Source organism: Hippocampus zosterae, chromosome 6 (assembly GCF_025434085.1).
Source record: "Hippocampus zosterae strain Florida chromosome 6, ASM2543408v3, whole genome shotgun sequence".
NCBI lineage: Eukaryota > Metazoa > Chordata > Actinopteri > Syngnathiformes > Syngnathidae > Hippocampus > Hippocampus zosterae.
In genome coordinates, this window is record NC_067456.1 from 15,182,659 (window position 1) to 15,209,285 (window position 26,627).

General features: G+C 41.2%; 1 protein-coding gene across 18 annotated transcripts in view; it reads left to right on the plus strand.

The window, feature by feature from the left end:
• Nucleotides 1-1,838: 1,838 nt before the first annotated feature.
• The window catches only part of rimbp2b (RIMS binding protein 2b), an 89,553-nt gene continuing 64,764 nt past the window's right edge, over nt 1,839-26,627 (plus strand). For 6 of the 18 annotated variants that reach the window (XM_052067982.1, XM_052067983.1, XM_052067984.1 and 3 more), the window contains exons 1-2: nt 1,842-1,999; nt 14,137-14,274. In XM_052067982.1, coding sequence (XP_051923942.1) covers nt 1,874-1,999; nt 14,137-14,274 — 264 coding nt within the window. In that variant the 5' untranslated portion in view covers nt 1,842-1,873. Of the gene's footprint in view, nt 2,000-5,058; nt 5,063-14,136; nt 14,275-26,627 lie in introns of those variants that run through there. The other 12 variants (XM_052067986.1, XM_052067989.1, XM_052067988.1 and 9 more) reach the window with 6 other exon arrangements.

The window sequence follows — 26,627 nt, forward strand, 5'->3', positions numbered from 1 at the left end:
TTACTTCCTTCTCATTATTTTATATGTCCCTTGTCCTCACAGGTTGTAGGGTGTGCAAGAGCATCCCAGATGACAAGGGGTGAGAGTTAAAAAGGTCCACCCCGGACTGTGCACCAGCCACTTGCAGGGCACATATCAACAAACAATCACAAATATTGTTTGATAATTTACAGTCTACAGCTATATCGAGAATATTCATTCAAATGCTTGATATTGGAATGAGGAAGTCTTTGGAGAAAACCAATGCAAGTACAGGGAGAACACATGAAGTCCACACAGGAAGGCTGGTGTCAAGATTAAAAAAACCATGAAACCCATAACCTCAGAGTTGTCACGCTGATGTGCTCACCATGTGCGCCTCCATGGATCATTCCGGAATTGGAGGACATTTTATGTCTGACCCATCAAATTAGAAATAATCCACATACAAAATAACACATGCAGTTTCTGAGTACATTGACTTGTCCTGAGACCAAATCTAAAAAAACTATCAGAGCAAAGATTGCTTGAAAATAGTTTTTAAAAATACCAAACTAAAATGCATTTTTTTTCTCTTGATCCACACCCCCAATGACCAATTAAAATCTAAAATAAGATGAAAATGACAATTAAATTACCGGTAGATTTTTTTTGGATATAATTTGTTTCATTGTCTCTCTTGCAACTGTGGGAATATCTGTTTTAATAAACATCCATCCATTTTCTGATCCGCTTATTCTCACGAGGGTCGCGAGGTGTGCTGGAGCCTAACCCAGCTCTCTTCGGGCAGTAGGTGGGGTACACCCTGAACCAGTTGCCAGCCAATCGCAGGGCACACATAGACAAACAACCATCCACGCTCACACGCACACCTAGGGATAATTTAGTGTGTTCCATTCACCTGCCATGCATGTTTTTGGAATGTGGGAGGAAACTGGAGTACCCAGAGAAAATGCACGCAGACACAGGGATAACACGCAAACTCCACACAGGAAGGCCGGAGCCGGAACCGAATCTTGCACCACTGCCTTGTAAGGTCAACACGCTAACCAGTCGATCACCGGAAAATAAGATAAGATATCCTTTATTTGTGGCGCAATGGGGAAATTTTCAGTCAGAGTTCAGAAAGGAAAACACTGGGTGTATATATATATATATATATATATATATATATATATATATATATATATATATATATATATATATATAATTATATATATATAAAAGTCATTCCCCTCTCCCTAGGGGAATATAGAAGTCATTAAAAATAGGCTAACTGCATGTTTATAAGCCTCAAAGCTGCTGCATGAATTTCTTATGGACAGACCAGACAAAATTGATGCTTTTTAGCTCGGCACCTCAGCTCTATGTTCACATAAGAAAAAATGAAGCATACCAAGATAAGAACACTGTCCCAACTGTGACACAAAGATGAGGCTCTGTTTTGTTCTGGGCTGCTTTGCTTAATCTGGCACACGGTGTCTTGAATCTGTGCTGGGTAGACAATTACATTTCAAGATTGTCAAGATATTCTAAACAGAAATGTGCTCCCCAATGTCAGAAAGCAAACACAAGATAAATGTATGTAGGCCGAACATTTAATTTGGCTATTGTTTTTAATGCATTTCTTTTGCCAGCTGTGCACTCTTCACTGTCTGTGTGTGTCGGCAATAATCCAACATCCTCTTATTATGTAACCCTGCTGGATACAGATATTTATAATCTGAAGTTATGACATCATCCAGCCACCCAGCGCAGCTGACCATGACAAGCGTTTGGGGTGGCATGCAAACTGGCCTGCCATGGTAGGTTGTTACTTGTAGTCAATCCGCAACATGATTCCTACTGGGCTTCATTTTTTTTACCACCCCTTCCCTTTCACCCCTAGGGGTCAATGGGGTGTGAGAAGACTTGCAGGCTGGATAAACTCCTGAAACATTGTCAGAGGGAGTGCGTTGTGAGCCCGGGACAAAGGTTACCTCCAGCAAAGAGGAGCAGTCAGATGAAAGGCACAGACAAGGTGAGCCGAGTCTACTATCAAGCCTAAAGTGAGCGAGCTTTTAATTCTGCCACGTCTGGTCTGGACACAAGCTGCACTTGTTGATGCCCGCAGCCACAATTTGATCTCCTGCTGCACTCCGTAGCTCTAACTAATTGAAACCTTGGATGTGGGTTTTCGTGTTCATTCTCCAAAAATTCCATGATTTTGTAATTGCTTGATATAAAATCAACTACTCTGATTACAAATACTCAGAAACAAGACAAGGTCTAATAATATCAGTATTGGGAAGATTTCTAAATTGCAGCTGGGCTTGTGTATTGCCTCTGTGCCTTGTTAATGTCCATGTGCAGCCAGTCTGTTATAGTATTCTGGCGGTTGTGTGTGTGTGTGTGTTTGTGTAGTCTTTGCATGTGACGTGTGGAGTGTACGTGCTATTACTGCTGTTACTGCTGCATAAAAATGTTTATTGCTGTGGTTCTTCCTGCTTTGACCTCTGATGAAACCTCTCCCATGGGTAGTAAAAAACAGGGAGCCTTTTGATTGAAATGACTCCCCACTGTGGATATAAGTAGGTGGAGGTTGCCCATTTTTAGCAACGGAATGACACTGTACAATTTGACATGAATAAGTTGCGACGGGTGGGTTGCCCTTAGGAAGGATGCTTGATGTTTTTGTCGATAAAATCCCACAATATTTACAATTCTGCTTGACATTTACTGGGGAAAGAGTTCATCCCTGTTCTCTCCACCCTATTAGGGTTCTGTTTAATTGTAGAAAATGTTTGCTCATTCACCTAGAAATAGATTTGTATGACAAACTATAATAAACCGAGGTCCAGTGGTGGAGAACAAACAAAGGCTAATACTGATTTGTTGTTATTTATCTCTTAGAGCAATATGCACAATTTCCACAATGAAATGCATGTCCTGGTAATGAGATTTTAGTCTGTTTCCTGACCATTGTTGAAGTGCCCTTGAGCCAAACATCAACATCCCCTCCAGCATCTATCCTTGCATGTCTGCAAGTGTGCTGTGCAGCAAAGCATCCATCTCTGGAAAAAAATAAAAAGACCCCCCTCGCCCAAAAACAAAAGAAAAACCAACAACAACAACACGGGAAACTTGTGTTTAGACTTGTTTTCATGATCGAAAATGAAGTGCTCTACATTATGTGAAAATATGTGTGTGTGTATTTGGAATGGTTTTATGCAGTCAGTAGTTGATCGCAGTGTTTCGCATGCACGGGGAGAACATGCAAACTCCACACAGGAAGGCCTGGGCCTGAAATCGAACCTCTGCATTTCTGCACTGAGGCAGATGTGCTAACCAGTTAGCCACCTGCACTATTTTTAACCAGCATATCTTCAGTACTGTACATCTTCTTTGAGAGCCTCAAGAATTTCCAATCATGCAGCAGTTACTTAAATGGACATTGGCACTTGTAAAATAGGTCTCTGAATAAAACTGTCAACACAAAAATACACTAACATAAAGTGCCCTTCATTTGATGTTCTGTTGTCACCTCGGCTTTAAAAATGGTGACCAATATTGATCAAAATTCAGATACACATCTCCATTTCAACCTGTGAAAAAATAAAAGTGATCGGCCCAATATTTTGGATTTTGTTGATATTAAATGTGAGCTCCTAAGAGGAAAAGCCATCATTACCTCCACAAAATAGAAAATATTGTCCGATCAATGTTCTATTTGTATAGATTAAAGTGGAGAGAGTAGGAATGTGGATATGAATTTCGCTGCAGATTGTTCTGAGTTTTCAGAGATTCAGTGAAACTAAGGTTTTGTTCGTGGACTCCATAGGCAGGCAGCCATAATGTATAATGCCTATGGAGTCCATGGCTTCTTTTCCAGATAGTCCTGGTTCAAGCAAAAGCATTAGGTAAGGTTACTGCTCTGGCTGCTCACAGCCCACTCCGCCTTTTTGTTTACTCCCAAGGCAGAAGACACTTGACATCAAGCTGTTGTGGTGCATCTACTGATAAACAGGCACTATATGATATAAACTGAATTGCTAAGAAGGTCCCGCTGGAGTGGGAGGGAAAGCTCATGGTTGCTAGGCATCCACTCTAAGGAAAGCATATTTCATTTGGGCCGCCCGCCTTGCTTTTCCCGCAACAAATGCAGTTGTCTCGTCAGCCACAGAGGGCAGTCACGGTGCACTGCTCCACTCCTTTTGCCCCACAGTGGGAAAAAATGGATACTCCAAATAATCCCTCTTAATTCTCTTCTGCACTGAATTTCCCAATCTTTGATTGATTGTTTGCAATTGTGTTTGATATCTAAATGGGTTGGCCCACCGTTCTTTGAATGATATTTTATCAAGCTGACCATCTAGAGACCGTTGGTGCACCCTCTGTGGCATGATAACCCTTGACAAAGGCAAGCGCAGTCCCCGTATAAACTTGCTATGACCTAATACAAAATATGGAACCGAAGTGCTGCAACAAAACTGAATGAAAGACTGAAGAGGGAGTAGAAGATCCTCAAACGACCTTGTGAGCCCCAATCATGGCTGCCCATGAGGGTCTGTTGAAATAGAATAGAGGTTGAATGGAAGGTTAAATGGACAAAATTGTGCATGATTTATGAATGTAAGACTGAGAAGGATCAAGTGTGATTCAGGAAGATGAAAGGCATCTTGGTTATGGAGTAATGCTCGGTGTTGCCGGGTACTGCACTACCTCTGCACCCCTGCTTGGGTCTGTGTGACTAAATGTGTGTAAGAGATGGAGAAAGTGAGCGAGAGGGAGAGAGGGAAAGGGGGTGTGTTGATGTGTGCGCTCTGCTGCTGTGGTAGTGTGATGCGAGATGGCTGGATCTCTCTCTCTCTCTCTCTCTCTCTCTCTCTCTCTCTCTCTCTCTCTCTCTCACTCTCTCTCTCTCTCTCTCTCTCTCTCTCTTTCCCAGTGCACTGCCTGGCTGTGCTTCTTGCTGCTGTGCACTGCTGAACCATTTTATGCTACAGAGCTGCCATAGACATCATTTTGTTGCTTGTGTCTCTGTCCTTGGAGCTCTGTGGGAAGCACCTGCCGCGGTACTGGTCCTTTAAGTGCTGCTGCTAAGGTATGGCACCGTTTACCATCTGCTGTCAAGCTGTGTGTGTGTGTGTGTGTGTGTGTGTTAAATACAATCCAGGGTTATGCTTGCTGTGCTGCAGAATCGTAGATTTGCTGCTGACGGATAATGATCTCTCACACTCTTAAAGGTTAAGATAATTGAAAGGACTTGTCTGCCTTTCCAGTTGGCTGGACAATTTGTCTGCTTTTCTGGAGTATCCAGGCTTGCTGAAATATAGCCAAAAGACATTGCATTTCATTTGGATGCTCTACAAATTCAGTTCATCTATTTGTGTTTCTTGTTGTTAAAATTATGATGCAGTGAGTATAAAACAATATTTGGCTGTCTTTACCGTATGTCCATGGATGGTCTAACGTGATTGAGGGGCTTAGCGTCAGCGCCAGTTGAGACCGCCTCGCCTGCCAAGAGGCATTCTCTCTTAAGTCTAAAGAGAAGTTGCATTAATAAATTGAGGAGATACATTCCAACGTGCAAAATCAATGGCACTGACCAAAAGAAAATGATTGAATCCAGACTTCTCAGGTTACCTGTGTTGTTTGCGGGTCACGCAAACGTGTTATTGAGTGTGATAATTTCCCCCCTCTAGGTTGCTGAGAATCACTGGAGAGAAGTGCGCTTCTGAATTTTGTAATCATTAGATTTGTGCCTAGTCAGCATTTAGCCACAACATATAAAATCGTGGATGACAGCCACAAGAGAATCTGGGTAGTAGGAGTACACAGATGTGCCTTCCGATGAAAGTAGGCAATCGTTTGGGTGCCTCTTGGCGCTTCTGCTACCCAATGTCATGTATCAGAACAGTTTATTCAATTCAGGGCTGTCAGTCTGGACATACACCTGGAATTTGATCACGTTTTCTGATGACAAGCTCCCATTCATACTGTGGCTCCTCCTCCCCACCTTGACAAGCACACATTCTCATTCATCATCTCGCAGGTTATCCCTGAGCTGCCAGCAAGTGGCTTTTATCTTCCCTACACAAAGAGGAAAGACGTTCATATTTTTAACTCTCACTATGAAACACGTTGAATATGGTGCTGTTGGTGTCGAAAAAGAGTCGTGAATGGAATGAGTGAATTGAAGGAATCATAATTATGTGCAATACATAAAACTGGAATGTGTTTGTTTGTTTTCTCTGTGTGTTTATTACAGGGCATTGAATCAATTGCAGCTGGACTGCTCTGTTTGACGTCTCACCTCTCATCAGAGTTTGTTTCATCACTTGGTGATGGTTAAGCGCGCAACAGTCTCAGTTGGCGTGGCAAACCCAACTATTTATGCTCCAAGTTGAAGGCATGCCCAACCACTAATGGGATGATTCTATTGGAATGCAAAACGACAGTCGTTAAAATGCCTTGCAGAGATGCCCGTGTCTGTCAGCAAGTCGTTGGGTGGTAACCCCCTCGATAATACCCCATTCAGTTATTAAAAGGTAGTGGAGTCACGTATACCTGTCAACTCGTACGGTTTAGCCATAGTTCATACGGATTTTGTGGTGAATCTTACGTATGTGGCCATATCGCACAAATCATCCGGATTCTGAAAATTTCCGGGGTTTTTTTCACCAACTCCAAATCATTTGGAGTTGGTGAAAAAAGTAACGCAGGAATACAACTCTGAACACAGTAATGCCACTAAGTAGAATGGTGATTAGACATTAACCATTGTATTATGGAGATCTACAATACATATCTTTGAAAATGTTGTGGGTTTTCTTCTGCCGTTATTTTGACATCTAAAATGCTTTGGTAGGTAATAAGGATTTTTTGCTCTTTATAAGGATTTTTTTTGGTAGTCTATATAGGTTGGCGCTCCGAAAAGTTGACATGTATGAGTCACGGCGACCTCCATTATCACTGTCTGTTGGATGTAAATGATTGATACTCTTTAAGATAGATGAAAGCGTAGCATTGATAGCTGTCCATCCCACCATGTTTATAAATGGTCTTTTGACCTTCATGTACAGTTGTACTCATAAGTTTACAGACCGTAGGGGGTCGGTGGCTCCTCTCAATTCTCTTTCAAACCACCTGTGTTCTCTGTGAATAATATGTCCATTTTTGTCCTCAAAAGATTGCTCCTTCTCTCAGAGGTGCAGGTAGACTGCTCAGTCTTGTCCCATCTGTGTTGGGCTATGTGTCTGTACAGCGGTTGGTGGATTTGCTAAATATACCGTATAATTTCCCCATTGCGGGACAAATAAAGGATATCTTAATATCTGTGCATTCCTCAGTGCTCTCGTTCCCATGCACCAGATCTCTTTTTCTGAGTATGGGGTGTCCGGTCTTTGGTGTGTACCAATCTTCGTCTCAGGGCGTTGCCACGTTAGAAGTATACCGGAATATTGTCCGTCCATCCATCGTCGGCTTATATTCACAACGGTCGCGGGGGGTGCTGAGGCCTATCCCAGCCGTCTTCGGGCAGTAGGCGGGGCACACCCTGAACCGTTTGCAAGCCAATCGCAGGGCACGCATAGACATAGAACATGCAAACTCCACACAGTGAGGCCCGAGCTGGAATTTAACCCGGTACCTCTGCGCTGTGAGGTCGACGTGCTAACCGCTGGATGACTGGGTCACCCCCGGAATATTTCATTGGTTGAAAATCCTCAAGTCATTCAGACCGACATGACACATGGGGATTGTTACACCTGTCACCCTTTTCTTTCTTCATCCATTTTGCTCTTCTGGAGGTAGATCGACCTTCCACAAATGACCAGCTGGGATAACCATAGGTTTCATGGCCCTCCCTCACTTGCCTATACTCCTTTTCTTTGGGCTCAGGGCTGGTTGACACCTGATCAGCTCTGTGTTGTGCTTCACTGGGTGGTGGGAGTCAAAGAGCAAGTTTTGGTCACTGTGTATGTGGATTTTTTGTAAACCTCAACATGGAGGCCCCTGACTTCTCCAATGTGGATATCAGAGCCCTAAAAAGTCTTTGGTAGCCCCACGTGTGAACTTTATGTTGTTGCCAACCGAGGTAATGTGCCCAAGGAAAGCTTGCACTAATTAGCTTTGTCTTTACACCCACGTGTGACCAACATTCTGTATATGTACCTGTATTCGTGACTTGGGGTTGTTCCTTTAAGTATCTCGCTGAACGGCAAAGGTTCAGTGAGAGTAGTGAATGTTTGGTTTTCTCAGCCGTCATGGTTGTTTGTGAGCAGTGAAAATTATGTTATAGATTCATTCGTAACATTGCAGTCGATATTTAAACACCAAATTGAAATAAAAGTACACTTTTTTTGTCCACACAATATAACATAATTTTGTAATCTTGTGTATCATCGTCGATAACACCCCTCTTGATTTCGAATGATTTATGTTGGCAGAAAAATGTGTCTTATTCTTGAGAAATTACTGTAAATGAAGGTTACATTTGATTTAGTTGAGGACATATTATTCATGAAGGATTGAATGGAATGGGATCATCGTTGTTGCACACGAATTGTGCATTTGTGCATGATTTTCATTTTGTTTCATTCCAAATGCCCTACTGTAATGCACATATGTAGCCAATGTAAAACTATGCAATAAGACCGTCTTCCTGTTATCGGAGAGTGTGATGGCGAATGTTGTAGCCGTGCGTGTGTGTGCATGGGTTGTGGCTGAGCGTGGTCTTAAGTGACTGAAGCTTGGTCGTAGTAACAGCTGGAACACGGCTGCTGCTGGCGCCAGAATGTGGTCTCAGTCAGGCACGTGACCCACAGTGTGAGGCTTTAGTGATATGAGCAGCAGGGTTGCCGCGCAATGTTACATAACACTATCTTCACTGGGAAACGGCTCTGGAGATGCTTTCTGTAAGGCTCCGTGACAGCAGAGTGAAAGTGCATTATCATCGTTAGCAGCCCTGTCACTTGGGCAGACTGTTGGACTCTCCCATGCGTGACAATGCAAGCAAGGCTTTTACACATCATCTAAACATTCAGTGTGATTTTACATGTTTCTTCATGCAAGCACCCTTAGCATCCACCCTTTAAACACGACAGACAAATGCACACTTGTTTACACAATGTTTGTTTTGCTCAAATGATGCTTAAGTGTGGTGCAAATTGATAACGTGCCAGGTGTCATGTCTGTAGGCAGTCTGACGTTCAGGGCAGGCTGGTTGCTGACTGTGCCAGAGGTCACCTCTGGGGATCCGAGGACATTCATAATTGATGTTTCTGGAGTTAATTAGGTCTGTTCATTCCGTCACTGGACAACACCGATTGAAGAGTTCATGGGTTTGTGATAGTGGTGCTGACATTGAAGTTGTTTGGTGATGCCAGAATAATACATTTAACATGTTTGCTGTAAGAATAAACGATTGACTTTTACAAAGCTCATATATTGAATGAACAATAGTGTTGGTACCATTTGGATAACAGGTTACACCCTTTTGAAAATAATTTGACCAATCTTTTTTTTAGTTCAACCCAAGGGTGCTTGATGTAGTTGAGATCTGGGTTCTCACTATTTTTTGCCCCACTCTTTATAAACTATGCCTAAAGTGGCTATTTTTTTGCACTGGGTTGCAGTCCGTCTAGAACCGAAATGAGTGTTCCCCAAAATGTTTTCCACCATGTTGAAGCATGGGACCAAATGAAGTATGACTATAGAGAACATAAAGGGCCTATTTACTTAGGTCCTAAAATGGGAGTGCAAAATTTCATAGTCATTAACATATTATGCATGCTGTTCGTGGGCATGTTAATCTACTGAAATTGTGATATTGTACTAATCTCCCATAATGTGCTCAATCGCGTGTTCACTCACTGACTAATTGTGTGCACTAATTAACCTTTGTCGTGTCACGTCAGCAGTTGACAATTATATTTAGGCACCTGTCGGCCGATGTTCCGTCACGATAACTTCTGTTTCTAGCATGTTAAAATAGTTCACTCAAGCGAAAAACTCAACTGTATTTATATAGCACTTTAAAACAACCACCGATGTATACCAAGTGCAAAACTGGAGCAAAATTAAGTCATACAATAAAACAATACATTTATAACAGAGACAACAGTAAGCGCAAAAACAGTAAAACTAAAAATCAAATCTCATGCTGGTTCAAAATCCAGGGAATAAAAATTAATTTTAAGTCAAGTTTTAAATCTGGGCAGCGAGAGGGATTGCCTCACGTTCAGCTGGCTCGATCCCATCTGAGCCTCCGCTTAGTTCTCGGTACCTCTAATAGTGTCTGGTCCGCAGCCCTGAGGCACCGAGCTGGGACGAAGGAGCTCACAGAGGAAAGGTGGGGCGAGGCCATCTAAAGAGTTGAAAACAAATAATAGAATAGAATCTTCAAAAGAAGTCTAAAATGTACAGGGAGCCAGTGAAAAAGGTCATTTTGTTTGCTGGCACTGTTGTGCTTGCCAGTTTGCACCTGTCTTTGAGACGCCGGATTTATAGACCAGCTACTCCAGCTGGTGTCAGTTTTGCTAAATCCCACTGCATATGCTAAATTTATGTATACATATTTATGCCTCTCAGAACCGATGAAAGAATTTTGCTTGTTTGGAAGATGCAATCTTGGTTGTACCCATGGTTAATAGACCATACATACATTTGCTGGTGTGAGCAATAATGGATTGTCATTCTTCGAAAATAATATGATCATGTTCAGGTACAGAGGTGTTACCTAATTCCTTTTTTGTCTGGTGCTATATAATATAGTGAATCTTGATCTACCTTTCAGTCATACGCCGCAAATTGTGTTGTTTTTCTTTCAAGTTGCCATGCATGTCCTCCTTTTGTTGCATTGGTTGTCATGCAGTCTAGTGAGTCTTACTTTGATTCCCTTTGATCTTGCATGAGTAAACTATGCTGACAAGTAACCATGACCTGTGTCTCACTAATACCCAAAAAACACATGAACAGCACCCTCAGATGTCACAGGCTTTGTCCGAGAGTCACCCTTCACACTGCCTGCTGGAGGCTAATTGCACTCTTTGATAACCCATTATTGGCAGGCAAGGTTCCGCACTTGAACAGAGCAGTTAATACATGGCAAACGTGCTGCTCCAATCCACTTTTAACTTTGGGGATAATGATTGAAAGCCAATACGTTCTAGGGTCAAAGCTATGTGTTTACGTGGGAGTGTAATTGATGCTAATGTCCTGATCAAGTGGAATTTCACAGTGGATTAACAGGGAAAAGATGGGCTCAGCTCTTCTGCATGTGGTGGCTTCTGTTATTCCATTTGCAATGATTTATCTTTGTTAGCGGTGTGATAGGGCATGCTACATTGTTTTATGCAAGAAGTCTCCGCGGGGTTATTCAAGCCTCTTCCAATCCACTACTTCCATGATGAGCCTTCCAGGGTCAGGATTGCCAAGTAATTACATGAAGAAACTGCAAAATGATGCTGACTTCAAGAACATAAAAAGATTTATGATAGGTATAACTTTTTTTTCTAAATAATATGCATCACTGTGTGTAATAAACATTTAAAGCAACAGTGGAATGTAAATAACAATATCAAATGATGGAGCCATCATTACAATATAGAAATCAAAGTCTTCCATGGCCCTCTGAAGAACTAGGTCACTGCAGATGACACACCACTCGGCTCACGTTCCAGAATTGAATGAAGTGGGCCAGTTTAGTTTGAAACGGTGCTCTCATAAGTCAATTTTGGTGCTTCCACCCATGTCAAAACTTATTTTTTCACTCATCCACAAAGAGTCTACTCTACTCATATATAAACATATATATATATATATATATATATAAAACAAACACACACACACACATGCCAAAGGATTTTGGCTTGGTTGTTCTCAACCATCCTTGGACCATGTACCATCTTGAATCTGGGACCTCAAATCCATACTTGGTAGACGTGTCCCGGGACAGGACACAATTCCTGCTACCCGGTTATTCCTGACTAACTAGTATCTTACACTCTACTGTGATGTGCTGAACCATCTCTGGGGCTTCTTTGCATAGCCTACACCTGGGATCCTGTCTGATGTGGGAAACGCAGGCCTCTGTTTACCTTGTTTAGGGCATGTTCTTGCGCTGCCATGATTAGCGCCTCCATGCTGGGGTTTGAATCCCGGACAGGGCGAATGGTAATATCCAGTTTGGTCCTTAGGCAAGACCCTTCTTGCTATGCGCCGATACCTTTGGTGCGTGACACAAATAATAATATACCGGTAGTCATACCGGCTCGGACATCACCTCGGTCAACAAGGTCCACGCCAACTGTTTGGGAACCAGGACACACTGGTGAGAAATGGGCCACTGAAACGAGAGTGAGATATGATGTGTTTCTTTTTTCACAATTTGTTGTGAGATGATTCCATGAAACTGGGTGAAGTGGAATTATGCGCCCTCATTTTACAGTATGTGAATATCTGTGGGCAGGGTTTTGTTCTCTGCAAATGTCCTTGTGGATGTTTCATTCTCCTGAATTATGACCCCAATATGCCACCGTGCTACTGCTCCCTTTGTTGGCTGCTTTACAGTTACTATCGAAGCCAGCAACCATATACCACACTTTTGTTTTGTTACAGCTGGAGAATAAATAGCATCAGATACTATAATTTACAGATACTATTTTTTTTCTTCTTTCTTCTACCTACATTCTTGCTGCTGGAAGCTGTAAATTTCCCCAGTGTGGGACAAATAAAAGATATCTTATCTTATCTTACAATTAAGAACCCCTGAGCACAAGGGAAGTTTGAGAGGCTCAAAAGGAATGCAGAGCTTTAGTAAAAGGGCAGGATGGACATAGATGTCTGTTTGTGTTAAGAAGGTTACAGCACCGCCTTCTGCTATGAGATACAACCGCTAATTGCCCATTGGCCGTGAGTTGGGCATGTGCAGCTGGGGACATGCACCTAAAAATATCGTTGCCCGTTCCCATAAGCGGCAGGCACATGCAGCAACATTGCATTACTAGTCATTACTAATGGATGGCTTGGACAAAAAGGTGATTTTCTGGCCATGTCCTCTATGCTAGGAAAGAGACCAAAGTCACACCAGCAGGGGTTGGACACAAAGCTAGGACTATCTCATGGACCCACCCTTCACATTGTCACAGCCAAGCAAGTAACATGACATCTTTCGTTTTGTGTGTGGCCCAGCAGTTTCCATGTTTGCTACATCGAGACTTGAGCCCAATGCAGAGTTGGCCTGCCATGCTTGAGTTGTGTTACACCTCTGCCACTATGGAACAAAAGCTGCATCTGGTTCCACCTCAACGGAGCTTTGAATAATTAAAATATCACATTTTTATGATACTAGCATACTATTAATACAGATGTGGCATCTGTATTTGTGCATACTGTAAGACACACAGTACAGCATGGGGATAGAATGTTCCTATGCAAATTACATTATTAAATTTGTATTTTTCTTTCACTGGACACTGGAATCCTGAAATCAAATGCTCTTTGTGTGTGTGTGTGTATGTGTGTGTGCATGTGTGTGTGTGTGTGTGTGTGTGTGTGTGTGTGCGTGTGTGTGTGTGTGTGTGTGTGTGAGAGATTAAAAATAGGAGAGAAAACTGCTCCACAATATAATGTGACTTAAACAAGGTAGTCATCCATTATCCCAACTCACTGATGTCTTATGACTTGTGCATATAACAAGTCAAAAAAAAAGGTTGTCAAATAAATTATGATTTTTTTTCCCGTCCAAGTGAATGTGAAGTAAAATGTTTAATTTCTTTCAGAGTTAACTTTGAACTATTTTGAGTAGATACCTCAGTCGTTCGAGGCAGAATTTAAAAACATTAATGAAGGAATATTTGCTGTTGCTGATAGATGTGTTCGTCCACTCAGACCATTTTCTGGCAAACACTCACCTGCACACTAAATTTGGGTGCAAGGCAATTTATTATTCCATTTTTTTATTACAAGTAGGGTGTTGCAGCAGCAGTGAACTTTTACTGGACCGGAATGAGAAATAAAGCAAGAGAAAATGTGGTCGCGATGTAATGTACAGTATTAAACTTGATGTTGTCAGTGATAAGCAGCCTGAAAATTAGATCTGTAGTTCCTGAGAATATACAAGTGAACCATTCATTAATCTTCAACTTTGTCTCTTTTCCCCCACTCCTGGCCCAGCTAAGAAATAAGGTGACACCGCTGCAGCTCCCCAGTGTACAGCGTTTGGACAACCTTTGTCTTCTCCAGAACAGCAGTGCAGCCCTGAGCCTCAACCCTGAGACCTTGAGCAGCCCAAGGATAAAACGGAGCTTACTGGTGAGCTTACTTTAAGAAAGATTGATACAAGCTTATTGATGCTGGACCGGACAAGGGCCCATCCAAGGGAAAATTTATAGATACAACACAAATAAAAATAACAACTGTTTTTGCTTCACTTTTCAAAGAATTGACATATCAAGATGCTGATTAAAGATCATGACTTTTACACAGGCATGACCTAAAATGGTCACTATAAAATGATTCTGACATACGGTTATACACAGTGAAAATAAACATTTTACGTCAAATATGGAAATGTTGTTGGGTGGCTGCTGCTTGTACTCGTACACATTTCCACATAATGTTCCCGACACGGTCAAGCGTCAACAAGCTGGTGACATTTAGAATCTTTTTTTTTTTTTCATGATCCCTTCTTGGCTTTGTTCAATGTTGTTGGCTTGAATCTGGTCCTAAATCTGTCGACTTACTGCTATGAAATTAATTGAGCTCAATATTGTCTCCAATCATGATCATCATTGACATTGATTTTTAGACAAGGGAAAATACTCCTGCATTAGCCTCGGGAAAGCCAGACACGAATGGGAATTAAAACCTATTTTTACACTTGCTGTGGAGACCATGGTGGAGGAGTTTCATCAGAAATACTGTATATGCTGTGAGCAATAAAAGACCAATGACAGAAAGTGCATCATTAATGATGGTAAACAGAATTTAAAAACTGAGCTTTATTTCTTTCTCCATCGCTCTCTGTCACTCTATTCTCACGCAAGATCAGTTTTAACTGTCTCGATGAAACACTTTAGCCGTATTGTAACAATTGTGTTTACAGTATTTGAATGGGCTGGGGCACTTGTGGCCATGTTGTTGAAAAGTAATGGATGTCAACAGCTTTCCAGAAACAACATGTCTTTGTTCTCATCAGGCTTTCTTCAGGCTGCTTGCAATTCTCTTGACGTTTCCTTGACGTCTGTGCTTCAATATGAATGAGCAGAATTTATTAGACTCCAGTGTAATAATTGCAAAGTGGTGGACGGTGCTTGTGTGTTTGTGCATTTCTCAAGCTGTGATGTGATATGAATCTGTTTGCACGGTCTCATTCATGAGACAAAAAGAGCGTTGGCATAATGGAACTAATCACATTCATTTGAAGGTATCGTCACATTAATGATGGACCTCTGAAATATCGTAAAAAACAATTATATTTGGGCAGGTGAACATTTTCCCAATTCTAAGATTGCATGTGGAACAGACATTAACATTGAGCCTCCCACCTGCATCCATAATGTCCGTGAATGTTTTCCCCAGGCTTTAGAAACACCTTTTCTGCAAGACTTTCATAAGCGTCAAAGCCCTGTATTTGACACTTTTACAGTGTAGCCATCTTGGGTTGCACCAGCTGTGGCCTGTATGGGTGTGAGCTTAGCACCACTCACTGTGACTGTTGACAAAAATGAGGCTGGTGAGAGTTTTATTTATAAAACCCCACCTGCTTGTTATATAACTACTTGATGATTAGTTCGTCAACATTTTTTCAGGGCTCATCTGCACCACTTTCAAATAGACCAATGTGAATTACAAGCCATGGTGTGATTTAAAAACACAACGATGAACTAATTAATTTCACAACAGACATTGACTTTTTTGTTTTTGCTTCACAGCAAAAGTAATGAATAAATGAGGTGAATAATGTCGCCGATTACATCACACAAATATGTGTAAGCAGCACTGGGACAGACTGGCTGATTAGTAAGTGCTATGAACTTCACTGCTACATCTTTACCTCACAGTTTAAGACTAACATGAATTTAAATAGAAAGTTTGATTTAATTTTAGCCATTTAACCTTTGTCCTTTAAATTGATCAAGTTCTAGTTGACAAAATGCCATAAGGTTATACAGCAATTGACAAATACTGCAGTGGAATTAGTCCAATAAAAATATGTAAAAGGTAACATATACACTTTCCCTTCAACTTCTCAATGTCATGACAGTCACCTCGATCAGATGTTCTCAAAGTGTGCTCAAAGTACCACCAGTGGTATGCAGGTGATTCTTAAATCCCCCAAAACATTCAGAAAAATGCAGATTAACTCTCAATATCTGTTTTCCACAAAAACTGTGGAAAAATCGGGTGGGGGACCCCCCCGCCCCCCCCCCCCACACCCGCATCTCCCCAAATTGAAAAATATTGACAAAATGTGAAATGTGAACATTATAATCCGATGCACCTTATGTATGGATCAGTATATATATCTATATAGATATATATTTGTAAAGCGCTTTGTTACAGCTGCAGCGGTTGTGAAAGCTCTATATAAATAAAGCTGTATTATATTGTATTCCTTTTAGCGTACCTCCATCTAGTGGGTGCAAATGCAACCACAGCCACTATTGTAGCTTCTATTCTATGCGCCATATAACGCGGTGTGCCCGATGTATGAAAACAGATTTAAAATGGGCCATTCGCTGAAGTTGCGCCTTAAACTCCGAAGCACCTTATAGCGTGGAAAATACGGTGTGTGTGTGTGTGTGTATTTTATATATATATATATAATATATATATATATCTATATATTATATATATATATATATATATATATATATATATATATATATATATATATAACACCGTTATATATATTATATATATAGATATATACAGTATATAAGTTGTATTTTTTGTTATGTTACGTGCTTATCTGTCCATGAATTTCACGATCCATTCTGGACTGCAACCGTTGGGTCAAGTTGTTAAAATGGGCTGTCACTTGTACAGCACTTTTCTACCTACTGATGATGCAGCATTAGGAGCAACTAGAGGTTCAGTGTCTTGCTCAAGGACACTTTGACATAGTTGCAATGCCTGGGGATCAAACTGCCGACGTCTGGGTTGAGAAATGACCACTGTACAACTGAGCCATGCTGCCCCAAGTCGGTTGTGTTTCTGAACACATATTGCCAGGCATTTCCCGCCCCCGCCTTCAAACCGGCTGTGTAACCTTCTTAACCACGTCATTGCAATTGGTTTTCTTGTCAACACTACAGAAACGTGTAACAGGCAATGTGGAGTAAACATTTTTTTCCCTGGCAAATACATTTGAATGTACTTGAAATTATTTTCAACCATACTTGCAAATACGTGCAAACATACCGGTAAATACGGTTGCACGTATGGCCTTTTCAAACAAAATGTGTTCCCGATTTCTTTAGTAATCGGATCGGATGCTTCTTGAGATGAAACTGGATCAACCTGATTGGACCACACAATGATGTTGTGGAATTATCATGCCAATATTGTTGCATTATTTCTTTTTGCCCTTAAACAGCCGCAGACAAGTTCCACAGTGTGTGCATTGACTGAAAAATGGTTAACACAGTTAAAATTAAATATATGGAATAATGATTATAGCTGGTGGAACACAATTTTAACACACAAAAGTATTAGTTTGAAAGCATTATCTTTCAGGATTTTCTGAGCAAAGTATCATGTGAAGAAAGCTGTACCCTTGTACTCTACCTTGTACTTTTTGGTGTTGCTGAGAAAGATTTGGATACAGTCATGCATCTTGCTGTGCTGATATGCGTTTTTTAAATTTATTTTATTTTTATTTTGCACTCCTCGGTCACCAGGGAAATGGGCTACTCAGAACAGCAGTACTGAGGAGTGGGTGGATGGGTTGGAGGTAATGTTATTAGTTCCCTGAAGTGGAAAAATAGATGATTATGGACCCTGAAAAACTAGGCTACTGGCAGTAATTACCAATATTGCATGCTCTTACGTACTGGAGGACTGAGTGAAATGGTAATGAAAAACTGCATGAAGCTCTTCTTCAGCAAGCACCATTTGCTTGAAGCTCTGTTGTCCCATGATGGAGATGCAACCATCAAAACGGAGACCCTCTTCGAAAAGTCTCCTCCTACCCAGTAGTCAGTCCCCTTTACATTAAGTCCATGTATACACCTCTCTTCTATCACCTTAGTGTACTTAACGGACAAAGCTTTGTGTCCAAAGTGACTCTTTCGTTACCTGCTGATAGTTGTAGAGAAAACACAGAAGAAAAGATGTTATTCTGAAAAAATAAGAGTAGAGGGTTGCAAGATGCCACAGTTCCAGCACCCATTCATCATTCACTCTTACACCATCTTGCCATTTCAATTTTTTTACCGTAGGAAAGCAACACAATTAATTAGGAAAGCAGTTGGGTCGTGAGGCACAAGCAGGAAAGCTAGTTACCACTGTACAAGCTAGTTACTCACTGTCCTTTCAGATCAATTGCCAAAATGTGTTTTTCAAATAAATCTTCACTGTAATGACTATACTCCTGAGTGAGCATAGTCTGAGAGACATTTTGATTTACCATCTAGATTAGGATGAAATCACCACCATAGATGCTGAACATAACTCTGTCATAAACTGCCCCCTGTGGCACTCATATTTTTCTGACATTTCCAAAAGAGAGCAATGCTATTGTTTCAAGACCTCATTTACCCCAAAACCTGACAGAAAAGGAAGAACAAATGCACTTTTGGAAGATTAATTGGCAGACTGGAGTTGTTCAACACGAAAGTGTGAGAATATTTGGTGCAAGAGTGTGATGTGTAATGACTACCGGTATTCCAGTCTCCATATTCTCTGCTCCTCCCTTCTCACACTTTCACTCAGGAAGTGTCCAATTATCTCTTGACCTCTTCAATACGTCAGCTGCCATGATGTCAAAGAGGCAAGACTTAAAAAGGGATGTGAACAATTCCTCACTGGTTGACTTTTAACCTCATGTAAGAGTTCCGGTCAGCAGCCAAGCCTGCAGGTTTAGTTAGCCCAAACTTGGTTTGATGAAGGTGTGAATCATCAGCAACACATTTTCGTGATGATCATCAATAAGATCCAGCAAGACGGGGAAAATCTGTCATTCTCAGACTGAACAGTGTCTAGACAGTGTCATGTCTTAAATGCTCTTTTGAACAAACACGACTTTCATTCATCTTCCTAACCGCTTGATCCTCACTAGGGTCGCGGGGGGTGCTGGAGCCTATCCCAGCTGTCTCCGGGCAGTAGGCGGGGGACACCCTGAATCGGTTGCCAGCCAATCGCAGGGCACACAGAAACAAACAACCATTCGCACTCACACTCACACCTAGGGACAATTTAGAGTGTTCAATCAGCCTGCCACGCATGTTTTTGGAATGTGGGAGGAAACCGGAGCACCCGGAGAAAACCCACGCAGGCCCGGGGAGAACATGCAAACTCCACACAGAGAGGCCGGAGCTGGAATCGAACCCGGTACCTCTGCACTGTGAAGCCGACGTGCTAACCACTGGACTACCGGGCCGCCCACGATGAATAGCCCTTCTCCATTGTGGAGCTATTCCATCTCATTCATAAATGGATTACAGAATGTACCATGTCAATTGTACGTCTGATGTGATGGGGCAGTTACATTTCCTTGTCTGGATCATACCCTGTGTTTTTGCATTTGTGTTTTGTGGTGTACATGAGTGGTACATGAATAAGTGATGTGGGAGGTCCTACTGTGCTGAGGGGGACAACCTCATGTTTACATCACCTGTAATGAAGTTAAAGTTGTGTGGCACCCACACTCCAGGCATCCACCGAGTCAGTAATTTAATTATCACTCTTACTTGCTGAACAACCCAGGGACTAACAGCACGATTCATTCAACTGCCTTGTTTTTTTGTTTGTTTTGATTATCCGATTCATTTCAAAGTCTTCCACACCACATCACCTCACAACTTCACTTGCAGGCAAGAGGTTTCCGCATCCTTCATCACTTACGCAATGCACCAATATACCCAATGAGAAAATCACATGACATTTCAGTCCTGAAAGTTTTTAATAATTGCTATGCTGAAACATTCATGTTGATCATGACAACACAACTACAGACCTGTAATGTTAAAGACTGCATTCCTGCTTCAGCCATTGAGTGGTCATTCTTTAGATTTTCTCCATCCTGTTAAAGACTATTGGACGGCCACAATCCTCAAAGAGTTAGTTTGACACAATGAAACTCTACTGTGGAGTTTTGACTGTTTAACTGTGACAGGTCTGAAATCGATCGTTGAGTAAACTGCTTATTGTGGAGTCTGCTGTTATTGATTCTGCCTCTGACTACAATGTATCCTCAAAATTAAAAGGCTGTATAGTTTGAAATTTGGCCTTGATTTTCAGGGAGAAAAATATTGCTCTAAATTGGCAAAAATAAATAAATGGATGTCTAACCCCCACGAGCATGGCAAGAGCAACTGACCTCACTTCTGTGTGCAATGTTGATGAATGTTTGTCGAACTGTGTTTTCTTGCGCCACATTATCATGGGTGAGACTTTTGAGTGCTGAAGAGATGGGAGCTGGAATATCATTCACTCATTGCCGTTTCTATCGATGTGTTCTTACTAGCTAGGTTTCTACGTTTCACATACCGTATTTTTCGGATTATACGTCGCTGAGGATTATAAATCGCACCAGTTAAAAAATGCATACTTATGAAGGATAAATAAATAAATAAATAAATAAATAAATAAATAAATAAAAAAATAAATCACACTGGAGTATAAGTCGCATTTTGGGGGGAAATTTATTTGATAAAATCCAACACCAAAAACATACATGTCATCTTGAAAGGCAATTTAAAATAAAAATAATACTAGAGAACAACAGGCTGAATAAGTGTACGATATGCTTACGTTACATGACGCTTAAATAACTAACTGTGAATGTGCCTGGTATGTTCACGTAACATATTAAGAGTTACTATAGCACAAAGAACATGCTAACAAATTTACCAAACCATCAGTGTCACTCCAAATCATGAAGTCCAATGAAATCTTCATCCTCTGTGTCACTTTTAAAAAAACTCCGCCAACTCTGGAGGTAGAAGATGCAGCGCTTCCTCTTCTACGTCGCTTACGTCACAGTCGTCATCAGTTGTTTTTCTCAGTTACCGCCAATGCGGAAAGTATCAACACTGGCCGAGAGCACCCTCTTGTGGTTTAATGTGAAAATAACATGTGGCGTGTACAATGTATTAACCATTTCACACATAAGTCGCTCCAGAGTGTAAGTCGCACCCACAGCCAAACTATGAAAAATACTGCGACTTATATTCCAGAAAATACGGTAAGTGCTTCTGGTTTTCCTATTCATAGTTGGTTATTTGACTTTTGGAGATTAAGTTGCTTGTAATTGTGCTTGTCTCCTGTCCAGTTTTCTAAACTCGTGTAGTTTAACTGTACCTTCGATTTGTGTATGTTTTCCACTTGTTTTTTTTTTCGTTTTGCACACTTCGTATCTTGTGTATCTCCTACACGGATGAGTATGTTTGTTCCATTATTGATTCTTCTGTTTATTTATTTTTCCGTCAAGTATTATTTTCCCCTCTTGTCCTTCTGCTCTTCGCCTAGCCAACTCGGTTTGTTATGATCTCTGTTATTGTCTCATGTCAGTCCGTTGTGTTCCATTGTTTGTCTTTGCTCTTGTTTATGGTGCACCTTTGGTTAAAAATAGACAATTGTTTGTCCTCTCAAAGGTTGTGTAGACTCTGCTTCGGCGTTTCAAAATTCTGTGCATGTGGCCATGACAGTATTTCATTCATAAATATGTGAACCTGTCATGTTCCGTGACTATCAGCAGGTGGCGGGGTTTTCCCTCTGCCTACTGCACACCTGTTCTTAATTCGAGGGTGATTATCAGGCCTTTATCAAGTGGCTCTGGCAGCTCATTCTCTGCCGGAGAATTCCACGCCGTGCCATATTCTCTCGTGCTCTATTTCGCTATTATTTCATTATTTCATTATTTCATTATTTCATTATTGACTCGTTGCCTCCTTGCCTTACAGCCGAGACTCTTGTGATTTCGCGTTTAGACTCTAACTATTGTACTTATCGTATTTTCGCCAATTCAGGCCCTCCTCGTGTTTTGTTTTCCACGAGCGTTTTCAGTTGTTTTTTCCTTCTTTGTTACTCCTGGTCCTTATTTGATCAGCGTTTTTTGTTACCGTTTTTCCCTGTCGGGCTCTTTCTGTTTTTTGTCATTAAAGACACCTTTTGTTTGACAAGATTTTTTCGTTGTCTGCTTTCCGGGGATCCAACCCTTTACTTCCTTGTTCTGCACGGAGCGATCCGTTATCGCTTCGGGCAGAACGTGACAGAACCATGCATATCAACCCCTCTGAATCTTACACACAAATGATCAGAGTGGGTGGTGGTCTCCAAGTGACCACTTCACACCACAGAAATTGATCTCCTCCCAAACCAACTTCACATTATCTGCCCATGGAAGCCTGTTTGCAGTTCCATAAGAACATACTTTTCACACTTCAACATCCCGGAGAAACAAATAAGTTTCCGCTGGGGAAAAATTTGGTTGTCTGCGCTCTACCATATCGAGACTGTCAGTGTGGTCATGCGTCGCGTTTAAAAGATATGAGAGGCGTAATTTTGAATGAAGACTGTGTTCACACTCACAATGGCACAAATCTCCCCTTTCAGATACGCTCACTTTTTCAAAATAAATCAGGTATTGCATTCATCTTTATAACAGCTATATGAGGCTGCAATGAATTTGGCAGATTCAACCATACATTATCCACATAGACAAACAACCATTTACGCTCACAATCTCACCTAGAGGCAATTTATAGTGTTCAGTTCATCAACCATGCATATTTTTGGAATGTGAGTGGAAACCAGAGCACCCGTAGAAAACCCACGCAGGAACAGGGAGAACATGCAAACTCCATATAGGAAAGCCAGATTCGAATCCTGCGTCTCTGCGCTGTGAGGCCAATGAGCTAACAAGTCAAGCCACCATGCTGCCTCACAGATTCCTCCATTCATCCATCAAATCATATAGAACTTCCCAGCAAGAGTCCCCAACAGGCATATATATTTTCTCCCAACATATGCTGTATTGCCAGTATGGATGGTGATTTTTTTGCAAATTAATCCTGATCTTCTCTATTTATTTATTTAACGTCACATTATAATCTGTGGGAAATCTGTGGTTGCCCGGCATCCCATTTTGGATTGTGGTAGACCAGCGATTCTACTGTTACCTCCAACCAAAATTCGAAAAAAAATCTTCACAACGATAAGCCGTGTGTGTCCAACAAAATTGGAAAGTTTGCCATATAAATGAACATAATGATGGAATCCAACAAAACACCTTGAAGGGACATTCTGCGATGGATGAATCGTCCAATGCAATGTGACACGTTTAGCTATAAAAAACAAGCCCGCCCTGCCAACTAGAAATCACGGAGAGGAGTGGCAGGGAATTAAAACCATGAACAATGTTCCTCTCAAGGGCAGAGGAACAGCCTCCCTCTGGGACCGAGCAGTCTGAAGCTGGGGAGTCGCTTACAATAGGGCTGAGAATGTCTCTTTTGTCAAACTCCGACATCATGGAATCCAAGGTCAAATAACGAGGCCCAAATTACACTTAGTAGCTTCGTGTTTTAACACTTAAGGAAAATAAATAGAAGGAGATTCATCTGCACGGAGCCCCTAAAGTGACATGCCTTTCTGTATGGAGTTTGCATGTTCTCCCCGTACCTGCGTGCATTTTCTCCAGGTACTCGTTTCCTCCCACATTCCTAAAACATGTATGGTAGTTTGGTTGAACACTCTAAATTGTCCCAAGGTGTGATTGTGAGCACAAATGGATGTTGGTTTTGTGTACGCAGTGAATGGCTGGCAACCAATTCAGGGTATACCCCACCTACTGCCTGAAGTCAGCTGGGATTGACTCCAGCATACGTGACACTCTTGAGGCTAAGCGTCTCAGATAATGGATGGATGGATGTGAATACAACAATCATGGTGATTAACAAGAAAGGAAACAGAAATATGCTATTCATACAAATCTTCTAAAAGTGTTTACATTTTCAAATGAGCATTTCTACATTACTAGGAAATCATAATGTCCCATTGCTTGTGATTTATTATTATTATTATTTTTAGAACAGGACCATAGGCTACTCATAAGGTCCTTGGGGTGCTCATGGGCACAACGTTGGTGATACATGCTGTAAGGCAATTTATTAATATTGACTCAAAGGTGCGACAATAAAAATAGTACTTTGTCGTTCTCGGGCTGTTTAATGTTTTTTTTTTGCAGGTCTTCTGACTTCTGTCTTTTGACCTGCTTGAGGGCATATACGATACAATGGTGGCCATATGCAGGATTTCAAAGCTAAATCTTGACCAAGTTTTTCTCTCTGCAGCCACTGCATTGAGCTAATTAACATTTTACTCGGCTACAGGCCGTCTTTGTCGCCTCACACAATGAATGTGCCCTTTTAATAATGTAACCGGTTTTAACAAGATCGTAAAGTGTTCATCTGACTTTCATAAGCCTGTTAGCAAAGTAACAAAATCGTACGATGTTATGAGGCTCGCTTTGACAGTTCTTTAGTTTTCTGATTTGTCCAAGTTCGTAACTCGTTGGAGGATGCAAGGTTGAGCTTGGTGCTCTTCTTCTCCCACAACACTGAAACATGCTGTAGGTTGATCATGATGGCGGCGGGGGGTTATTTAGATTGGTCTTCTGGTAACCGCTTCCCTTTTCCACTGCTTCATCTATAATGTACACGACGACACACACAGCCAGACCCTGAAAATCCAGCTTGTTCTTGTCCCCTGTGACAGCTTCTATAATCCCTTTGTGTCGGATGAGCCGTCATTATTTTTACACCCTGATATAGAGTAGGTTTCACTTAAATTAGTCAGACTAACAGAGCGAAGGGAAACCTGTACAGTATTTTGAAGAGAGAGAGAGAACTGTGCACTGAACAGACTTTTACAACTACTGTAGAAAGTGGCGTTTTGAGGAAACTGAACACAATTTTCTGTTTGTTAAATTCGGTGGATCTTGTCCCCAGTTCATTGAAATCAAGCTCCAATTATATATACAGGTATATACAGTGGACCTTCTCTGTCCATGGGGGATCGGGACTTGGCTGGCCCACAAACAGGAATAAGCCACGTATAATTGACGGTCATTGTAATAGAATGTGAAAAAAATGCAAATTATGATTCTGGTCACAAAAGAGGTATGGAGCTAAAATCAATTTAAAGAGGTGGTTCCCAAATGTACTTCAAGAATAAATTTCAAAAATCAAACACTCTTATTTCATACAATTCAATTTGACCAATATTTTTTGGGGAAAAATGCCCCAAAATCCTGTGACCAAGAGCTCAGTTCAGTAAGCTGCACAAAAGGATTATCTATGTTCATGTTTTAACTTCTTTCTGTGAATTTAATTACTTTTGTTTGTGTATTCATTCATTCATTCATTCATCTTCCTAACCGCTTGATCCTCACTAGGGTCGCGGGGGTTGCTGGAGCCTATCCCAGCTGTTGTTTGTGTACAATTAATAAAAATCTTATGATGGTGACAGTTTATTTTCATTTTTATTTTTATTTTTTGCAAGTATGGGGGTTAAAACAGCCTGACTGTAGTCCGGGAATACACCATCCATGACCACTAAAAAGAAAAAATAAATAATACAATCGGAGGAGTACAGCAATTCATCCAGTAAGGCACATCAATGCCCTTCAGTTCAAACAAAGACGCTCCAGATCTTTCCAATTGTAATGATAGTTAACAGGAACGGCAGACTTTTTATGGTAACAAAATAAGGCTGACAGTCATCTCAAAGCTTGCCAGATCCCCCCCCCCAACCCTCTCCCCCAAACCATGTATAGTATTGTATTATCTTTGAAATTAATTACTTGAGCCTCACAAATGTAGGGAGAACACACACAAACACAAACACACACAAACACACACACACACACTAATCAGCATCTTTACCTGGCACTGCACTTTATTGTATTCATGTATGTTACGTTTTTGTGAAACAGAGCTTCTATTGTTATTCCCATTTCATACATTAACATAATTAGTCACCAGCTTTGTTTTCAAAGCTTTGTCTCGTAAATCAAAATGTGGGTGTTTGTAGTAACCTAAATGAGATTGCTTCCTGGCTGGAATTAAAGGCCACTGGTGGCTGACAGCGATTCTCATGGAGACAGAGGGAGTGACTGATAAGCTGACCACTCATACATGCAAGCACAGAGTGGTGCACTTGCTCGGAGCCAAAGATTGCTTTCTGTTCACGTTTTGTCCAAGTATTTTTAAATTTGTCTTCTCAGCTCCTTGTTGCCTTTTAAAATTACCCTCCTGTCACTTGCCGCTTATGAGATGTGATACGTGGGATGGCTCTCACTTCTGAGGTTCTATGGAGCTCACCAGGGGAAGCTTTTCTTTCTGGGTCATTTACTTAGATTGCATCTCTCCGCTTCACTATTTTTAAATAAACTCAGCTATTTTAAGCCTGTGAAATTAGTGCCACCTCAGAATCCCCTC